Below are 21,131 nucleotides of genomic sequence, written 5' to 3'. Positions count from 1 at the left end.
GAAGCAGATATTTGGAAAAATTAATTAACCAAATTGCATGTTTTTGTGGTTTTTATTTCAAATCTCAGGCATACAACTAATATAAATATTAAAAGTATTCATGCAACAGTGGCCTATAGTATAACTGCTGGCATTTGTGGGGCCCCCTGGGCAGCGGGGGCCCCTATAATTGTCACCACCTTTCACCCCACTAGCGACGGCCCTGCACACACACACACACACACACACACACACACTCAAAACAGGCATTAAAATACAGAAAACAGAAAAAATAAAACATATATAATAGGGCATTATTTCTACAAACAAAACAAGTCTTCTAAAGCCATGCAATAGTTTCTTGATGAACAGACTGAAGCCATGATTGAGATTTGACAGCAACAGTGGAAGGTACTTTTTCAGCAAATAGTGACTTCAGTTTTGGTCTGTTCAATTGCGAGTTATGAAGTCAGAATTGCCAGATATAAACTCGCAATTCTGACTTTATTTCTCGTAATTGCAAGTTTATATCCCGCAATTCTGACTTAACTCGCAATTGCGAGTTTATAATTGTGAGTTTATATCTCGCAATTCTGACATTTTAACTCGCAATTGCAACTTTATATCAGATTTGGGAAATATAAACTTTGTAAGACAGCAATTATCTTTTAATTTGATTTATTCCGTGGCGGAAACAAGCTTCCATATAAATCAGCTCTTAAAATGTAGTATTATTATTTAGCATTTAATAGTGTCTAGGGTCCTAAATTGTATCATCGATTGATGTTTTGTGAATTTGTTGTTTTATTTGACGGTTTACTGAGTGTGTACAGCATTTTGAAACAATGTGCGTTGTATTTAAATGTGCTTTAAAAATAAATGTAATCTAATTGAAGATTAAAGGGTTAGTTCACCCCAAAATGAAAATGCTGTCAGTAATTACTCACCCTCATGTTGTTCCAACCCCATAAGACTTTCGTTCATCTTCGGAACACAAATTAAGATATTTTTGATTAAATCTGAGAGCTGGATCACTCCTCCATAGGCTTCTTAAGGGATCAAAACTGGCCGGCCCAAAAGTTATTAAAGACATCGTTAAAATAGTCCAAGTGACTACAGTGGCTCAATCTTAACTTTATCAAGCGACGAGAATACTTTTTGTGGGCAAAAAACAAACAAAAATAACGACTCTATTCAACTATTCATTTCCTTCTCTGTTGGCCTCAAGAATTCACGTAGTGAAACTGCGCAGTGCTTCTGGTTGTACGTCACACGCATCACACACATGACCAGTGTCGGCCAATAGTGAGCCTGCGTGTGACGTACAACACAGAACTGTTGCGCAGTTCCACTACGTGAAATCTCGAGGCCAACAGAGAAGGAAATTAATAGTTGAATAGAGTCGTTATTTTTGTTTGTTTTTTGCGCACAAAAAGTATTCTCGTCGCTTGATAAACTTAAGATTGAGCCACTGTAGTCACTCGGACTATTTTAACGATGTCTTTAATAACTTTTGGGCCGGCCAGTTTCGATCCCTTAAGAAGCCTATGGAGGAGTGATCCAGCTCTCAGATTTAATCAAAAATATCTTAATTTGTGTTCCGAAGATGAACGAAAGTCTTACGGGGTTGGAACAACATGAGGGTGAGTAATTACTGACAGCATTTTCATTTTGGGGTGAACTAACCCTTTAAGACATAACTATTTTCTTTTATGATAACAAAATAATGATATAATTTTCATTTTTGGATGAAGTTTAATATAATCATTAGGAAATTATCAGTGTTTGTGATTATTTCTCAAGATTGGTTGAAAGTTTCATTTCAATGGCAAATTTATTTAATTATCTTCACTAATATTCAGGGAAAATGTATGAACTTTGTAACTTGGTAACCTTTTACATTTACATACAGAGGCACAGGTCTTGTTTACAAGGAGAATGGAGGCAGTGATGGCTGAGGAGTTTGGAGAGGCTACATTAGAGACAGAAGTGAGTCTGGAGTCTGGAGAGGTGCAGTGGATGAGACAGGGAGTGGTGATCCAGCCAGGACCCAGACATAAACTCACCCAGAATGGCTGTAAACGTATCTTGGCCATCAGTAACCTCAATCTGTCTGATCGAGGGACATACCGCTGTGAGACCCTCCATGACCGTGCGCAGGTCAAGCTCAATGTGGAGCGTAAGTGGCCTTGAGCATGTCTAACTCTGAGCATGTCTCTTGATTGTGTAAGATAAATGATCAAAGCCACATGAATTACTTAAAGGGGCATTTGGAGTTTTAGCTTAACTAAATATAACTCTGCTGAAATAGTATACGATCCATTGATAATATTAAGTAAAATAATGCATGTAAAATCTTGGCAGGCATTTCAATTAAAGCATCAGCTATAGTTCTGGTCCTTAGCCTAACAGTTCTGAACCTGTCTGTACATGATGTAAAATTTGTATTCAGTTTTTATTAGTAGCATTATTGCATTCTAAATAAGCTATGTTACTATTTAAAGCGAGGAAGATTGTCATACGCAAGGGGCTGATGGACATTGAAACATTTGAGAGAGAGACAGCGTCCTTCGAGGTGGAACTTTCTCATGCTGATGTGGACGGTGTGTGGCAAAAAGATGGTCTGCGTGTCAAACCCAATAACAACTGGCGTGTTAGTTCCAATGGACTAGTACATGGCCTCACTCTCTCCAACCTCACATTAGAGGACACGGGTAGCATTGTCTTCTCTGCAGAAGGTCTGAGAACTACTGCCAGACTGGTAGTCAAAGGTGGGTATATAGAGGAGAAACATTTATGCTTGGGATTCAACAAAAACTAATAAGATATATATATATATATATATATATATATATATATATATATATATATATATAAAAATTTAAGGTCTTAATATTTGTCACATAATTGCCAAAAATAACAAGCTTTGTGCCTCAAAATCTTAGAAACACCAGTTATGATCATTAAGAAGCTGTCTGATGTCAGACTTGAGGAGGAATCTTCAGTCATTTTGGAGTGTGAGCTGTCTAGACCAAATGTGGATGTCAAATGGCAGAAGGTCCTGCTAAATAAATAAATAATCCACTGTACCTTCCTAAATATGTTTTCACTTTTTCTCACTGAACTCTCTATGGATTGATTGGCAGAATGGGTTGGAGCTGAAATCCAGTAAGACTTTAAGGATTTATTCCATGGGGCGTAAGCGCTGTTTACAGATCTTGGAATCCAGCATCAGTGACTCGGGCCTTTATACTTGTGAAATAGGTGATCTCAGCACTTCCTGTAAACTTGAGGTCTATGGTAAGCCTATATATCACTTTAGTTGTCCTTTATCATTGTCACTTCTATGTCAGTTGCTTCAGCTTCTACTCGAAATTCAAGATGGATAGTAAAGAAGAGGCTCACTACTTTTGCTAATGCTTTATTATCATGAATGGTTAGCTGGAGTTAAACTTGGCATGAAATCAAAACATATTATTACTGGTCTCTGTGAATCATTCATCCGTGTATACATTTTCTTTATAAAATATTTTTGGTATAACTTGCTATTCCTGTGAAATAGCTCCCTTAATATTTATGACTAGGCTATATACTGCAGTTAAGCCAATCGCATTCAGATCTGCTTCCATTCCAGTTTGCAATGTTCATTTTTCACAATCCAATCCACAACAGATGGATCAAATAGGCTGTCCTTGTTTCTTTTTTTCATGTTCAATTAGCCAAATCATAATATAATAATAACATTGGTCACAATTTCTGTATCATGCCAAATTTAACAAGATCATGTTCTATGTAAGGGCCCACAGCTGTACTAATACTTGTAACTTTTGAATATTTAAAAATCTGTTATTCCAAGAAGTTTTGTGCTAGCATATATTTTGTTGATCCTTTATCATTGTCACTTCTATGTCAGTGATTTGTGACAGGGATTTTTATGCAATTGCTTGTCAGATAATCTGTGCCTTAAATATGACTTAAATATTAAATATTCATTTTCAGAACATGAATTAGAGATCATAACTGGCTTGGAGGATCTTTGGATTAAGGAGGACCAGAATGCTGTCTTTATGTGTGAGCTGTCTATGGAAGATATGCCTGGGGAATGGTACAAAAATGGCAGCAGGATACGTCCCACTACCACCATCAAGACTCGTACAGAGGGTGAGGATAAACTGAACTAATGTTGTAAATATACATAGAACTGATCCTTTATTATTTTTCTGTAGGAATTATGACAATTTCAGACTTTAAATTAAACTTGAAAAAGGAAAGAGTTATTTTTCTTTTACCATTTAAATAGGCACAAAACACTTCCTGCTTATATGCAACGTCAAGGCTGAAGACTCTGGAGAAGTCAAGTTTGTTTCCAAACAAGTGGAGTCAGTTGCTTATCTTGAGGTTGAAGGTATTGTATAAAATATGTACTTTAATTGAATATAATTCTGCATTCATAGTGATTCAAAATATTATTTGGTAAAGCTTTACAAATAAGGTTTCATGTGTTAACATTAGTTATTGGATAAGATGAACTAACCATGAACAATACTTCTACATCATTTGTTAATCTTAATGTTAGTTTCTACATTTACTAATACATTTTTAAGTTGTATCTGAAAACATTATTTAAAGCACTGTGAACTAAGATGAACAATCATGGAACAACTTTATTGCTCATAGTTAATGTTAGCTATGCATTAACTAATGTTAACAAATGATACCCTATAGTAAACTTTTACCAAATATCTGATCTCAATCAAAAATCCTTTGTCAATATCTGTTTTTACAGAGCTTCCTGTTAGCATTGTCCGTCCCCTCAGGGATCGAACAGCTCTGGAAAAGCATCGAGTCATTCTAGAATGCACTGTATCATCACCAAATTGTGACGTCACCTGGTACAAAGGGGATGAAGAGTTGGAATCCACAGAACACATGGAGATCATACAAGAAGGCTGTTACCATAAACTTGTCATCCACCAGGTGGCATTGGAGGATGAAGGAACCTACAGTATTGAGGTTGGGGAGCACACATGCACAGCCAAGCTAATGGTTGAAGGTGAGAATTGTTTGGATCGAAAATTACCATTTTTATTATGTATCAATGATTTTAGTATGCTAAATAGATAGGACAAATTATTAAGACAATATTTAAATTAATTTGATTTGAGAAATTAAAAGAGATATGCATGGCATTAAAGGGTTAGTTCACCCAAAAATGAAAATTAGCCCATGATTTACTCACCCTCAAGCCATCCTAGGTGTATATGACATTTTTCGTTCAGACAAATACAATCAGAGTTATATAAAAAAAAATGTCCTGGCTCTTCTAAGCTTTATAATGGCAGTGAATGGCCGTTTCTGTTTTAAAGTAACAGAAGTAACAGGGGGGGGTATAAGATATAAAATGTATAATATATACATATATAGTATAAGATATAAAATGTATATAATATACATTTTATATCATATTATAATGCAACTTATTAGGCCTATATATTTATAGAATAGCAAAGTAGGCTTAATCAATATACAAGACTTAACCACACAGATCAGATAAAGGCTATCATGATCATTTTGCCAAAAATTAACCATGTATTTGTTTAATTATAATACGTTTTATTTTTAACTTAAACAAATACAACATATAACATTCGAAACTCATCGGCTTAGACTGCATTTGAAGAAAAATAAACACAACAGTTTTCTGTAGCCTTGTGCGAACTTATTCAATAGAATTAGACTTCTAGAATGTTCTTTCCGGTGCAAAAAATTTTTTTAACATTTTTTTTAGTAGTTTTTCTTATCATAGCCTACAAATGTCTTCGGAAACACATTTTACTCGATTTACTGAAGCCTGTAAAATGCATTTGCAGCTGCACAGCTTGCACATTGAGCGTCTGGCTCGCTCAGGCTGCGCTGCGGCAACTGCACATCCAATGGCGCGGGCACCTCTGAGGTGCGACCAATGAGCCAACTCTACGTCATTACACGTCAGAGCCCTTCAAGGTGGCGCCAAGTCCCCGAATTTGCCATTATAGCAGCGGGTCTTCGTTCATTCATCATAGTCTGTCTGACATATATATTAGAAGCTATGCGTCTGTCATGGATTTGCACTGAATTGATTCTCAAAAATACGGAACAAAGTGCGTTCCGTATCAGTTCAATACGGAACAAGCCTTTTATGTGTCAAATACGGAACGATTCCGTATTATACGGAACGGTTGGCAACCCTAGGAACCGCAGAGGATAGAGCGAAACAAACCACCAGTAATGAATTAGAAGTCTAAAACGACAATTTTTAAAGAGAGATGTCGGAGGAGCTTGAGTTTGTTGCCCAGCCCTGTTTGTTTGAACGGCGAGAGGCATCTAAACTTACGATACTCCTACATTCTACATGCGTCACGGGTTACTCTTGTGGCGCAAGTCGACTTGTGTAGTATGCGTACGGTCGTCTGTCAGAAGCTAGTTATTTTAGTCGATAAAGTTTGAAATATGGATATTTTTCTTACACAAACACATCGCTTCACTTCAGAAGGCCTTTATTAAGCCTCCAGAGCCGTGTGGATTACTTTTATCATGGATGGATGCACTTTGATCGACTTCAAAACAGAAATGGCTATTCACTGCCATTATAAAGCTTGGAAGAGTCAGAGGTTATTTTTTAATATAACTCCGATTGTATTCGTCTGAAAGAAGAATGTCATACACACCTAGGATGACTTGAGGGTGAGTAAATCATGGGGTAAATGTAATATTTGGGTGAACTATCCCTTTAAAGGTCATAGTTTAAACTTTCTGCTTTTTGACTTCATAGCCCAGTCTATCCTAGTGGTGAAGGATATAGAGGATGTGGAAGTGAGAGCTCCTGAAACAGCTTGCTTCCAGTGTGAAGTGTCCGTGACCCTCATCAAGCCTCCTATCTGGACATTAAATGGGGAGAACCTGCAGTCTGGGCCCAATATTCGAATAGAGAACCAAGGGACTGTCCACAAACTGACACTCAAAAACACCAGCTCTGACATGAGTGGGACAGTCAAGTTTACCACTGGGAAAGCCAAGACTAGTGCCAAACTGACAGTGCTTTAGTGAATTATCAAAGGTCACGCACATGAGGACAGTATAAAAGAGAGGGAAGTAGTATATATAAATGGATGTGTGATCATATCAAGCAAATTAAAGTAATGCTCTTAGATCTTTTAACCTGTTTACCTCAAAGTTAAAAAGTGAGACGTGATATAGAAAGAGATATAGACTAGCCACTGCACACATTTACTCCTGAAAGGGATTGATATTTGAGAGAGAAAAGTCGTAATTTAAACCTGATGGTTGTCTGTATGGTGTCAGAACAGGATGTGATAGGAAGCAAGTGTCATTGTAAACTCAATGTGGACATTGAAAGTATATGAAGATGCAAAGGGATTAAAACCTGAGGATTTCCTCTTTATGCCATTTTTTGTAGTAGAACCACACAATAATATATCAATGTAACAACGCTCTCATACATGCTGATAAAGAGGAGAATGTATGTGATGTCTAATATGGATGGAAAACTTTTTATAGTATTTATAATTTTTAATATTTTACAGAACAAAATGACAGAAGGTTCTATTTTATAGACGCAAAATAAATGTAATGTTTGTTTAAAATGTAACCTTTTCTGGATTTAGTTAAATGAAAACAGCACTGATATCAAAGCTTATATCATATGCAACCATACCAAAGTACTAACGATGCTGTTGTAAAAGTGATATCCCATAAAAATAATGTAAAAAAATAAAATTAGTCAGAAGATTCCCATTTGTTATGAAATGTCGATTGTATGTCTTCAATTAACCCGTTTTATTTTTAATTCTGTTGAAAGAATACTTCCATAGAAAGTGGACAAAAAATATGTAAATATATACTTTTACCTGTTATCATAGTACCCATACTAATTTTTTTTTTTTTTTTTGCAAAAGCGAAACAGCAAAAATTCTATACTGAAATTGAATGTATCGAAAGACATGCCAAACACAGTGTGATATACAAAGTTTGAAATATAAAATCAAATGTAAACATACATCTAAGATTTACACAGACATAGTGACATAATGAGCAAGAAGAACATTTTCATTCTTGGTTTTACAGTAACGGCTTTCATAAATAAACTTTGAAACATCTTAGAACACCAGAGCATAATTTCTTTCTAAACTTAAAAGTATATTATGTTGCTGACATTCTATATATTTAAAACATTGACAAATCAGCATTTTACACTGCAGACAATTCTCAAAAGAAAATCTCTTCTCAGTAAATGTAGATGTCCTTCTTCATGGACAGCTCTTATTACTTGCTTCTGCAATTCTTAAAATGATACTCAATTCACGTTCAAATGGATGCATCACCAATTCCAACCTACATAAATACTAAATGATAATGATATTATATATATACAAAAATCATTCTGGTACAATCACTGATCCAAAGTTAATTTAATCCAGTATTGCTCTTTATGTAATGTCCGTTGCCTTGATACAACTGTTACTTGTCGATCAGCTATCGCCCAACTTTCCGATTATCACCCCTAACATGTAGTCTGTTTTTTTTCCTCTTTTTTTTCTTGAGATAGAGTACAGTTTGTTCTTCAACTCATATTATTTGTCATTGAGAAAGCTCCTGGGTAGAATTTTCAGACATTTACCAGCGCTGAAAGAGTATTTCCTTATACTGTTCAAAGTCCTTGTTTTTCTTCACTGATAGGTGTGCTTGATGAGCTAGGATTGGTAGATGAGGCTGGGGATGAAGGCCCACTCTGGTAGACTCTGAGAAGGACCTCGTGTTTAGTAGCTGACTCAGCACATCTGCGCTGGTGCTCCCCCATGAATTCTTTGAGTCGTGTGGTAGTGAAAGTCAAGGTCTGTCGACGCAGTTTCTTTAAATACGAGTCATGAAGCCATGAATGTTTGAGGCAGTCCTTAATGGTGGGTCGGCACCTGGGGAAAAAGTCCATAAAATCAGTACAAATCAGTGGTGGGCGGTCAGGGCCAGCAAGGCCTTCTCTGCTGGCCTAAACACTATCAGAATCACTGACTTGCACTTTAATATATTTTTTCCATGAATGAGTATTAAATTATTCCCAATAGTCAATTATCTTAATTTCATAGCTTTTCTCTTGATTGCGCTGCTTCCAGTAGTGTATATTTATTTTAGTGCTTTTATCCAATCATATTTCAGCCATCATGCGTTGCCAGGGTCAAATAAATCCAACACATTCTCATCCCAAGGCGTCATCTAACTGACACTTTTGACCATGCGTCAACATGCCGACGCGTATGGTACCCTTTAAGCGTCAATATGAGACGCTCAGCCTCGGGCGTCATCTAACTGACGCTTTTGACCATGCGTCTAAATCCGACGCACATGGCACCCTTTAGCGTCAGTTAGATGACGCTTCCGTTATGGGTAGGTTTAGGTCTGGGGTAGGGTTAGGGTTAGACCACTAGGATGCGCGTCTCATATTGACGCTTAACGGGTACCATGTGCGTCGACATGTTGACGCATGGTCAAAAGCGTCAGTTAGATGACGCCTTGGGATGAGAACGGGCTGATAAATCTGCCTTCAGGCCTTCAGAATCGACAGTGCGGGCGTCTGTAGCTTAAAATGATCGGCAATGAAACCGTTGCTTTAACCAATCAGATAATCAGTCAGATTTAATCAGCCAATCAGATTTCGATTTCACTGCAGCGGGGCCATCTAACAGGCGTACAATAACGTCTGCATTTTCACGTCCTTTGATTGGATGGTCAGAGCGCTAGCCGCATCTGTAGCGAACTGCATAAACTAAAATATATTTCTGTAGATTTAATAGTTTTTCAACCCACAAATTAATGTTTCTTTCCCTCCTCGACCCCCAGCAGGTTCAAACCTACCGGAAAATAATACCTTTTTCAGCCTTATCCAGCTTAACGCGATCTGTCCTAGTAAAAGCAAAACTAACAGTAATGTACGCCACGAATGATTTTGAAGGCAAAAGTCCCGCTGAGAGCATGGGTCAGCTGTAGGCCTGTAGCCTACACATCGTCATGTTTTGCGGTGACTGTCCCTGTGTCCAGTGTCCACTGCTTCTGTCGAGCAAACACCCTCAGCCCAGACGACGGGACAGACTCGACTTTCATCAATAGCCTCGATAGAAAAGATTTATTGTTGGAACTGAAACGCACAGATAGCCTGTACAACACATACCTGCCAACTTTTGAGTTTTGCTCGGCGTGAGATCTGTTAACGGGGGGGGGGGGGGGGGGGGGGGGGGGGGGGGGGGGCAGAGACGAGTGAGATTTGTTGACGGGGGGGGGGGGGGGTCTCGCTCGCGCAAGGTCTCTCGCTCGCTCTACGCGGTTTGGAGCACAATCTCTGTCTCGCATGCACGCTCGCTCTAGATAACGGGAGATTTTTAACGAATTTGCGGTATAACTAGTCGATCACGAGTGGCTCAACAGGTAGATATATAGATAAACTCATCTTCCAGGCATTTGACCGCCCGGGTTGACACTTCAGCGTGAGAAATCGGGAGTGTGGCGTGTGAGCGTGTGAAACCAATCAAATGCGGGTGTCTCACGGCCAATGCGTGAGAGTTGGCAGCTATGACAACAGAGTAGGCCTAATTTAAGTATTTTTAAAGAAATAAATTAGGATGGATTTTGTGTAAAAAAATAACCAGTTACAGTTTTGGTGAGTAGGCTATAATGCTTTTTTGCCCCTGTTTTTTCCGTGGTGAATATGATTTTCTTCTTAATTTGTCTTGTAAATTTATGATCGAATGTTTTTTTTTCAAACATTCAAACTATTGTAACATCTGACAAGGGACTATTTTAACCCTTGAAGGACAAGACAAGGGATGCTCCGTTTCTGAACTTATAATTGGAACGCAAGAACCTGTACACAAACGCACAAGTCGAACTCACTCGCTCGTTTCTCTATACCCGACCTTTTCCGAACTCACAGCATTAACCAACCCCATAACTGCCGGTGCAAAATAAAAACCGCAATTTCACAACTATTATAGAGAGTCTGTGCGCTGCTACACTATTAAAAGTTATTAATTCAGGTACACCACTGAAGGCCTAGGTGTGAAATGCACGGCCTGCCACTGGTAAAAAAGTATTGGGATATTTCATGGTTACCCTCATTACTCTTCATATCTATGGGCAGTATAAAACACAATACTGTGTCTTTCACATAATATCTGCTATATAATTGTTCAATAATAATAATAAAAGACTTCAGTATGCTGAATAAACTGCTTTTGTGAGAAAACGTCTCAGGTTACGTATGTAACCCTGGTTCCCTGAGAGGGAACGAGACGCTGCGTTTGAGACGCGGTGGGAACGCTCTGCGTGATTGCGTCATGAAGCACGTGTAAAATCAGTCCAATGGAAGCCCGATACGTCATGGGTGACGTCATAGACCAGGAAACTATAAAGCACCCTTGAAAACAGACCGCGACAGCTTCTGAAAAAGTCTGAAGCAAGTCGATCAGGGCATGCAGGAAGTATGGCAGGCAAACGCAGCGTCTCGTTCCCTCTCAGGGAACCAGGGTTACATACGTAACCTGAGACGTTCCCTTTCAAGGGAACTTCGAGCTGCGTTTGAGACGCGGTGGGAACCCCATACCCACTACGCCATAGTGACAAATGCCCGTTCTGTGTGAAGTCCTTGCGCACACTAAGAAGCAAGCAACCTCACCCCAGGAGTGGAGAGGTCAAGGTCATAAAACCTGACAAATGTATGTGGAGAGGACCAACCTGCCGCATTACAAATGTCAAGAAGGGAAACACCCGAAATTAAGGCCGTAGAGGCCGCCATACTCCTTGTAGAATGGGCCCGTACAGCCATAGGTGAAGGCTGACCGGCCGCTTCATAAGCCAATGATATAGCCTCGACTATCCATTTGCTCATAACCTGTTTAGATGCAGGGCACCCTCTTCTGAGTGACCCAAAACATACAAATAACTGCTCTGACTTACGCCACAGGGCAGCTCTGTGAACGTAGGCATCCAATGCCCGAACTGGACATAACAGGTTCAGTTGTTCCTGATCTGGGGTATTAAAAGGTGGAGGATAAAAGGCCTGCAACACTATTGGGCCCCCAACATTAACTGGGACCTTAGGAATATAACCCGGTCTAGGGTATAGAAATGCTTTCACCATACCAGGTGCAAATTCCAGACATGACGGAGCAACCGACAGGGCATGCAAATCTCCAATTCTCTTGATAGATGAAATAGCAAGGAGAAATAAAGCTTTCAAAGTGAGGAATTTTTCTGAAACCTCTTCAATAGGCTCGAAGGGAGCCAGAGCCAGACCCTCAAGTACAATGGCTAAATCCCAAGCCGGTGCTCTAGAGTGCAGTGCAGGTCTCAACCTCAATGTACCACAGAGAAAACGAGTAATCAGAGGATCTCTCCCAAAAGAAGTACCCCCCAGAGGGGTATGATAGGCCGAAATAGCCGCCACAAACTTTTAAGGTGGAAGGAGATAATCCAGCAGAGAAACGGTCTTGCAGAAAATCGAGAACTGAACCAACAGGGCAGTTAACAGGATCTAACTGACGCTCACCACACCAGGTGGAGAAAAATTTCCATTTCAGTGCATACAGTCTTCTCGTGGAAGGAGCTCTGGAATGGAGAATGTCTCAACGACCTCAGTCGAGAGACTGGATTCTATGAGCCTGGCCCCCTCAGAGGCCAGGCCCACAGTTTCCACAACTCCGGTCGAGGGTGAAATATCGTGCCCCCTGCCTGGGACAGCAGGTCCCTCCTGAACGGAATCTCCATGGGAGAGCCGTCCAGAAGAGACAAAGTCCGAGAACCAAACTCGAGGCGGCCAGTATGGGGCTACTAGTAGCAGATGAGCCCCTTCTCGGCGAACCCTCTCCAGAACCTCCGGGAGCATAGATATCGGGGGAAATGCGTACAGGTGCAGCCTCGGCCACACCTGCACCATCGCATCCAGTCCGAGAAGAGCTGGCTGCGTGAGGGGGAACCATATAGAGCAATGCGTTGTACAAACGATGTGAAAGGTCGACTTGACTTTAGTTAGACCAAAGTTCTCCCTAAGAAGCTCCACCACCTCGGGGTGAAGTCTCCAATCCCCTGGGCCTCAGCCCCTGCCTCAACAGGATATCTGCTCTGATATACGAGACCATCAGTGTGTTGTCCGCCATTCGCCGAGCAACCACTCATGATCGCCCCCACTTGTGAGGGAAGCATCCGTCGATAGCAATATGCGTCGACAAGAAGCCCCCAACACTGGGCCTGGGCGAGGAACCAAGGTTCTTTCACATGACCGAAGCACGAAGGCATAGCCGCGTGACCTTGATCATGCGAAAACGTATTTCCCCTCGGAGAAAACCCCTTGGTCCTGAGCCACCACTGCAGGGGTCTCATGAACAGAAGGCCAAAAGTAATACGTTGGACGCAACTGCCATGAGACCCACCCGTCTGAAACTGTTTCACAGTGAGTGACTGGCCTAGATATACCCCATTACGGCTGTAAGAATTGCTACACCTAGAAAAGTGGTCCTCAGAGCACACTCTTCTTGGCGTTGAGAGGCAACCCCAACATCCTTAATGAGACAGAACGACATCTCGATGCCGAACTGCCATAAACTCAGATTGAGCTAGGAGCAACCAATCATTGATGTAGTATAATACGCGAATGCCCTGGAGTCTCAGAAGAGCCAGAGCTGCATCCACGCATACTGTAAAGGTGTGGGGTAATAAACCTAGGCCGAATGGAAGAACCCGATAATGGTATGCTTCGCCCCCGAAAGCAAACCTCGGGAACCTCCCTCATCCTCTTTCGGAAACAATGAAGTAATGGCTGTCTGCTGGGAGGAGGAACCCCTTCTACAGCTCCTTTTGCAGAAGTGACAGTACTTCTTGCTCCATAACCAAAGCCTGCTCGGGGTCCACCAATGAGAGGAGGACCCCTAGAAATCTGGGCGAACGAGAACCGAACTGAATTCTGAAACCCTTTTCTATAGTGTGCAGGACCCACTGAGAAATATGTGGCAGTAGTTTCCACGCTGCCAGAAATTTACTAGGGGAACCAGTCTCTCAAGACTGGCCTCTGGATTTGTTTGAACAGTCACTACGGCGCCCTGAAGCGGCGAACCGGCAGGGAAAACCGAACTGACCATTCTACGACCCTCGGAGGAGGATCGTATGGGGACGCTGACACCTCGGTGCCCTGAACGGCGAACCGGCAGGGAACAACCGAACTGGCAGCGCTGCGACCCTCCTCAGAGAGTCGCACCCCAGAGGTCGCAGGGGAGAAACGATTTCTCAAAACCGTCCCTGCCCCGGAGGAGCCCTCAGAAGCCTGATAGCCTTGTTTTCTTGCGACAGGACTTCTTGTCTAAGCTTTATTAGAGATGATGACAGTCCTCAGATCTTGCCTACCTCTAACTAGCTTAGTTCCTACGACCCTCCTCAGAGGATCGTTGAAAAAAGCAGGCACTTCGGCGCCCTGAAACGGCGAACCGGCAGGGAAACCGAACTGACTGCTCTTCTTTTTTCTTATTTGAAGGCTCGTTTGGGGACACTGACACCTTGGTGCCCTGAAACGGCGAACCGGCAGGGAAACCGAACTGGCAGTACTGCGACCCTCCTCAGAGAGTCGCACCCCAAAGGGCGCTGAGGAGAAACGATTTCTCAAAACCGTCCCTACCCCAGAGGGGACCACCCTTAGAAGCCTGATCGCCTCGGCGTCAGGGCTTCTTCTTTGTCAAAGCTATTTTAGAGATAAAACAGATCTTGCATGTCTCTAACTGGCTAGACTGCGACCACCACCCAGGTACCCCTCAATTGCGGAGGAGCCCGAATGGCGACGCTCTGTTTTGCACTTTGTGCTGAGAGGAGCATAATATTTTTTGGCCGTCTCAGGAACATTAGATTGGTGAGGAAGAAACCTCTGGAACGCCGCTGAATGGTTTATTTCTTAGTTTTCTTTAAAGCGGAGCGTCCAGAAGAACAGACATAATTATATCTTTATTTTCCTTTATCTTTATATCAGAAAAAACTTATATATATATACATATATATCACTCTGCGGCCACCAGCAGGAAACAACCGAACTGGCAGCGCTGCGACCCTCCTCAGAGAGTCGCCCCTCACATTCATCCATGTCCTTATATACTCTACCCACCAGCGCTGCCTAATAAAAATGTATTCATTATTAAGATGGCTGGTGGGTAACGTCGGGGTTAATAACGATAACGCCGACTCGGGAGAGAGAAAGCTCGCAAGCGTCTCTTTAACCCGAGGCAATGTCATACTATGATACTTAATACCCAAACATTACTATAGTCAGACATCTGGGGATTAAACACATAAAATACAAACCGGTTTATTCCACGATCTCGACACCTCAGTGTGGAGATAAGGAAAAACCACAGTCCCCGACGAGGAGGCTGAGATACAGAGTTTTCCTGTTTTAAGATACAGTTCATCTAACAAACTCTTCTTTATTTTCAATCTCATAATGTTCAACTGGCCAGTAAATATTAAACTGGCAACAGCACTAGATAAAACCTCCTTTTTTTTCTCTTTAAAAAAGCTCCTCTTTATTCAACAGAGTTATGAGCTGGAAAATGTATTAATTGAAAACTCAAACATCTGCCTTTTTATAAAGATTTGTATTTGTTTTGTTCTCTTTCTTTTTAAACAAAACACTAACGATACCAATTCCTCGGAACTGGAAATCGCAGCACACTAGACCTGGCATGTGAAAGCTGAGAAAGGGCAGAGCCCGTCCCAACCCCCGCTGTCAGATCCGTTTTCGAACCCCGAAATACGAGCCGTCTCCGAGCCTCGGCAACAGAGAGACCCGCTCGGGGAACGCGAACCGAAACGTCCTCCTCGAAGAACGCCCGGCGGGAGCGGAGCGTCCTCACGGACAGCTTCTCGCAATGCACAGTCAGATCCCTCGAGAAATGACTGTTGCATGCTCCACTCCCAAACAGCAACAAAAAGCTGATGTGTGTCCCCACCCGTGATGTAACGAGGGCAGGGAACAACACAACGTCTATAATATTGCTTTGCTCGCCATAATGATAGATAGTGATATATATATTGGGCTTGACAAACAACAATAAATAGACAAGGACAGAATCACAGAGAGCGCTTGCTGAAGACAACAGAAGCTGTCGCGGTCTGTTTTCAAGGGTGCTTTATAGTTTCCTGGTCTATGACGTCACCCATGACGTATCGGGCTTCCATTGGACTGATTTTACACGTGCTTCATGACGCAATCACGCAGAGCGTTCCCACCGCGTCTCAAACGCAGCTCGAAGTTCCCTTGAAAGGGAACGGCTTATTCCTATAATGAACTGACGGCCTTACTGCTAATCTTCAACATGTTTGCCATTACATTTTTTTTTTTTTTTTTTTGGACTGAGCTATATTTGGAGTTTACAACTAAAAAGTTTTGTAACACATGTCATGGACAATTTTGCAACCAATCCTGTCACGGATGGTTGAAGATAATGATGAAGGGAGACGGTGAGATGTAGCGGATCTAAAATGCAGCATGATATTTATTAAACAAAATAAGTAATCCAAACAAGTGAAGGAAGGAAGAAACATTTCTGAGAGCTACGTCTTTTACCACATGGCTGCTATACCACCTGACCACTGCAGATTTAAAATGTGTTCGACTTGAATCGGCGCTGTGAAGACCGATTGGTGTATGACACCAAAATACACTGTAAAGAAACCAATGAAAACTTGCTTAGAAACCAGAAACTGAATTCTGAAGCTTTCGGTATCAAACGAAAGGGAAACACAGTAAATAACAAATACAAACTGAAAATGAAAACGAAACTATAACAGAACGTGAAAATTCCGTATACGGAATTAGTCATTCATGTCTATGGTATACCGGTATACATAAACAGTGATTGAAAAAAAGGGGGACTCAATGTCATCAAGGCTATAATGTGATTGTTTTTTGAGGCACACGTGAACCAAGTTGTGCTTTCTCCAATGGTAAAGGCATGGAGGTTGGTATTTCTTTAAATAACAGGGGTGTCCAATCCTGCTCCTGGAGGGCCAACGTCCTACTAAGTTTAGCACGATCCGGCCCCAACACACCTGCCTGGAAGATTCCAGTCATCCTGAAAACCTTGACTACTGGTTAAGGTGAATTTGAATAGGGCTGGAGCTAAATACTGCAGAAAGGCAACCTTCCAAGAGCAGGGTTGACTACCCCTGATCTAAAAAGTGCAATGCTGTGGAGGCTCCAGGAACAGTCTGAAAACTCCTTCACTTAAGGGTGATTTTAACTTAAGTTGCAACTGGCTCCCGGCTGTGTAATTGATACTCACCATTGATAGCCATTTATTATCTTCTTTAAAAACGTGGAGGCACTTTGGGACACCTTTGGGTAGAGCTTAGATGAGTCAAACTTTGCTGCATGGATTTTGGTCTCTGTCACTTTTGGGTCTTTGTCTTGGAAAGGATGTCTACCGCTGAGCCTACAGTAAACAAAGTGACTTAAAATAAACACCACTTTTTCTTGTTTGATAAGCTGTTTATCTTAGAAATACACCTTAATACAATAGTAAAGTTGGCTGATTGGTTAATTCCTTTATAGATGACTTACATAATATAGGAAAGAACTCCCAAGCTCCAAATGTCTGCTGGGGGTCCTACTAGATCTCCTTTCAGCATTTCTGGAGCTTGAAAAAGGCAGAAAACATCTCATTAATGTCAATAAGACATGGATATGTATTTTAAATCCTGATGTAGAGAAACATTACATGATAAGAATTGCACAATGTGCATACCCATGTACTCCAGAGTCCCAAGATCTCTGCTGTATTGTTGAAGTGAGAGAGAGTTAAACCTTTGAGCACTGCCAAAATCTATTATTTTAATCACATTGAGGTTGGTGACCATGATATTGTCTGGCTTAATGTCCAGATGAAGAATCCGGCAGTTGTGGAGATATTCTAAACCCTGAAGAATCTGGACAATGAAACCCACTACATCATCTTCAGAGTAACAGAATCTGGAAGAGAAACCAAGACCCATCTGAAGACACTGAACTTCATTTTCACATCCTATTTAAAATAAAACAATCTATAAAAATTGACAACCCGAAAGGCTCATACACACCTGTCAATGAGACTGTACAGGATTTCTTTGCCTGGGCAGTACTCTGTTATGAGTACAAGGTAGCGAGGTGTGATATAGGCTTCATGTAGGGCCATGATTCTTTCACAATGAAGGGACTTCAGGGTCTCATACTCCTTTATGACAGTTTGCTTAGTCTGATGATCATAGGGAATTATCTTTGCTATGAACATCTTCCCTGTTGCATTTTCTCTGCAATCTCTTATCACTCCAAAACGACCCCTATCAAAAAACAAATGTGTTTCATGAAAGTGCTTGCAGATTTGTAAACTGTATAAATAGATGGAGAATTATTTGTATAAATAAAGGGACAAGTAATTTTATTTTCTCACCTTGCTTTCTCATCCAAAAAGCTGTACGGCTTCTGAGGAACTCCTTGCCTCAAAGTGGTCTCAGTTTTTGTGCAGGATACCACTCGTCCTGAAGGTGTCTCTTGTGTGGGTGAGCTTGCTCCTTCTCCTATTGGACTGATACTGCTGACCAGAATTACATGGGGAGAGACAGGTGTGGGAGAAACTGAGCAAGTGACTGGAACATATGTAGGGACAGGGGAAATTGATCTGCCTATTGAGGGTGGAGCTGTGCATGACCTTGGAGATACAGTCTGGGCTTGCGTAACAAGGGGAATCATGTTGATAGTGCTCGTTGGCTTGGGGAGAACAAGAGGAGGCATGGACGTCTTTGGGCAAGAGTGAGAAACAGGGACTTCTGAAGAAGTATTTGTAACTTCACCAGACTGTGCAATAATTGGACTAATAGACTGACTAAACACACTTGGCTGTGCTAATGTAAAAGCAGATGTTGTCACAGCAGTGGTCACAACAGGGTAAGAGGCCGAGGGGTGTGTCTTCATTTCAGCCGGCTTATGGAGTGGTGCCACTGCAAAACAGATAGGATTGATGTACACATACATTTATTTTCCTAATCCAGAGAATAAAAAATGAAATGACATTAACCAGTTAATTAAAAGAGTAAAATGTCTTGTAATAAAAGCTTATATTACTAAGTAATTAAGTAGGCTAAGTAATTAAGTACAACTGAACTGTATGCTCAGTACCTTCAACGTTAATGCTTACTCCCTCTGATACATTACTGTATGGACCTTGGCCAGCTTTATTTACACATGCCACACGGAATCGGATGGTAGATCCAGATGGAAGTTTAGAGGAATTGTAGAAACAATCAGTCACTCCTGTAGCTTCAGTCCACCACTTATCATATCCTACAGATAAAACGAGAACATTTTAATCACTGCACACAATAAATGACAAAGATATAATAATATCCATTCCATACTATTATGAAACATAAAAAATCAGTCTATGCAAGATGTATTAGACATTCCCTACCATCAGATCTTCTCTCAAGTATGTATGAGCAAGGAACTTTGGTGTCTGATGGTTTCCATTGCACCAGAGCAGTGTTATTGTATATCTGTGGAATCTCGGGGGTTCCTGGCGCTTTTGGAACACCTTAAAATGTGATATAAACAATAAATGATAAAAGAAAATAACTTGTGCAAGCATATAATGAACAAAATGTGAAAACACCTAAACATCTGTTGGGCATTAATGCTATTCACCTTATTCCTGACAAGCTTACTGCATTTTTAATTATGGGAGGCACTTCCGGTTTGAGAAACTTCCACTCAAAAAAATAAATGGTATTTTAATGTGACATGATATCACAAGAATGTCCGTGGCAAGAGCTCTTTTCATTCGATGCATTCTTTTCCTCCTGATTATTTCTTTTTTTCTCTGTAACAATATGAACAACATACTGCACACTTGTGGTCTGCTCTCATTATTTGATTTACAATATATATCCCAAGAATAATTCAGAATGCTCTGAATCTCTTTTTTTTTCTCCCCAAATCCTCACATCTCTTTTCAGGTTTGTTTTCACATGGATGCTTTAAAATGTAATTGTCTCCTCTTTTCACTTCTAATCCCTATTAACAGTGTTCACTGGAATGTTTCTAAAGCAGGTAAATTCAATATTTGTGGCCTGTCAAAATGATGGAAAGCATTTTGAAATATTATCACTCAATGTTAAAGTTAATTAACTTTTTTTACTAAGGCAATGTTACATAATACAGACATATTACTACAGTGATATTTAACATGTCTGGTAATAATGGTAATATTGCTGCGGAAAGAATCAAGCTTTTGGGGTTATTCATGGTTTGTTGTAGTAATTTGTTAATGATTTTAAGTTTCCCTTTAATGTTCGATGGTTGTAGGGTGAGTAGAAGAAGGTAATTTCATTGAATCCAAGCCTTTCACTGATTATTTACAGTTTAACGGAAGTAACTCTCATAATTCGCACAAAGCATCATAGGGTGTAGGAAAAATGTGGATACTAAATAGTAAGCAATCTTCCAGAGCTTACAGGCTAAGGACAGTATACAGGAACTAGTTGCTGAAGCCAGGTTATTAGTGGCTACACATTCATAGATTCCAGCATCCTTCTTAGAGGTCTTCATGATCATCAAAAGTTGCCTTCCATCTGGGCAAGCCACTAAGCTCATTCTGTCATGAATCTCCAAAGGTTTCTTATCTACGAACAGAAACGGAGAAAAAAAATTGTTGTAAAACTATCGTTTTCATAATTAAAAGTAAACCAATGAATGAAACATACCTTTCATCCATACTATTATAGGCTCAGGGCTACCAGCTGGAAGACAACTAAGGGTGACTGGATTTCCTTCAAGAAGAACATGGTCCTTTAGTGTAATATGGAAAACTGGAGGAAAATCTGAATAAAAAATAAAAAGGATGAATTAATTGGAATTGCTGATCAAAACTGTAGCACTTGGCATACCAGGAACAGAAGGAATGGAATTGCATTTTTGTTTCACCTTCTTTTGGAGTTGCAGGTGCACTTGATTTAGATGGTGTCCTGTCTCTCTTACTTCTGGACAAACCCCACCTGTCCCACCTAGACCTTCTGTCAGTTTCAGGAGCTGTCAACAAATA

General features: G+C 40.7%; 2 protein-coding genes across 11 annotated transcripts in view; one reads left to right on the top strand and one right to left on the bottom strand.

Annotated features, from left to right (window-relative positions):
• Positions 1-7,749, top strand: part of obsl1a (obscurin like cytoskeletal adaptor 1a) — a 43,878-nt gene extending 36,129 nt beyond the window's left edge. For both annotated transcript variants that reach the window (XM_056233553.1, XM_056233554.1), the window contains 8 exons: positions 1,892-2,158; positions 2,484-2,750; positions 2,925-3,037; positions 3,126-3,279; positions 3,979-4,140; positions 4,280-4,384; positions 4,766-5,032; positions 6,791-7,749. In XM_056233553.1, coding sequence (XP_056089528.1) covers positions 1,892-2,158; positions 2,484-2,750; positions 2,925-3,037; positions 3,126-3,279; positions 3,979-4,140; positions 4,280-4,384; positions 4,766-5,032; positions 6,791-7,062 — 1,607 coding nt within the window. In that variant the 3' untranslated portion in view covers positions 7,063-7,749. The remainder of the gene's footprint in view (positions 1-1,891; positions 2,159-2,483; positions 2,751-2,924; positions 3,038-3,125; positions 3,280-3,978; positions 4,141-4,279; positions 4,385-4,765; positions 5,033-6,790) is intronic.
• A 534-nt stretch (positions 7,750-8,283) lies between these two features.
• spega (striated muscle enriched protein kinase a) overlaps positions 8,284-21,131 on the bottom strand; it is a 71,073-nt gene continuing 58,225 nt past the window's right edge. For all 9 annotated transcript variants that reach the window (XM_056233536.1, XM_056233537.1, XM_056233539.1 and 6 more), the window contains 11 exons: positions 21,014-21,118; positions 20,794-20,910; positions 20,545-20,712; positions 19,503-19,625; positions 19,211-19,375; positions 18,486-19,032; positions 18,136-18,375; positions 17,805-18,028; positions 17,621-17,696; positions 17,343-17,492; positions 8,284-8,948 (listed from right to left, as the gene is read on the bottom strand). In XM_056233536.1, coding sequence (XP_056089511.1) covers positions 8,687-8,948; positions 17,343-17,492; positions 17,621-17,696; positions 17,805-18,028; positions 18,136-18,375; positions 18,486-19,032; positions 19,211-19,375; positions 19,503-19,625; positions 20,545-20,712; positions 20,794-20,910; positions 21,014-21,118 — 2,177 coding nt within the window. In that variant the 3' untranslated portion in view covers positions 8,284-8,686. The remainder of the gene's footprint in view (positions 8,949-17,342; positions 17,493-17,620; positions 17,697-17,804; positions 18,029-18,135; positions 18,376-18,485; positions 19,033-19,210; positions 19,376-19,502; positions 19,626-20,544; positions 20,713-20,793; positions 20,911-21,013; positions 21,119-21,131) is intronic.

The sequence above is a fragment of the Rhinichthys klamathensis genome, unplaced genomic scaffold (genome assembly GCF_029890125.1).
Source record: "Rhinichthys klamathensis goyatoka isolate OS25496 unplaced genomic scaffold, OSU_Roscu_1.1 h1tg000372l_1, whole genome shotgun sequence".
In the NCBI taxonomy this organism is placed as follows: Eukaryota; Metazoa; Chordata; class Actinopteri; order Cypriniformes; family Leuciscidae; genus Rhinichthys; species Rhinichthys klamathensis.
This window is presented reverse-complemented; position numbering and strand designations above follow the sequence as displayed.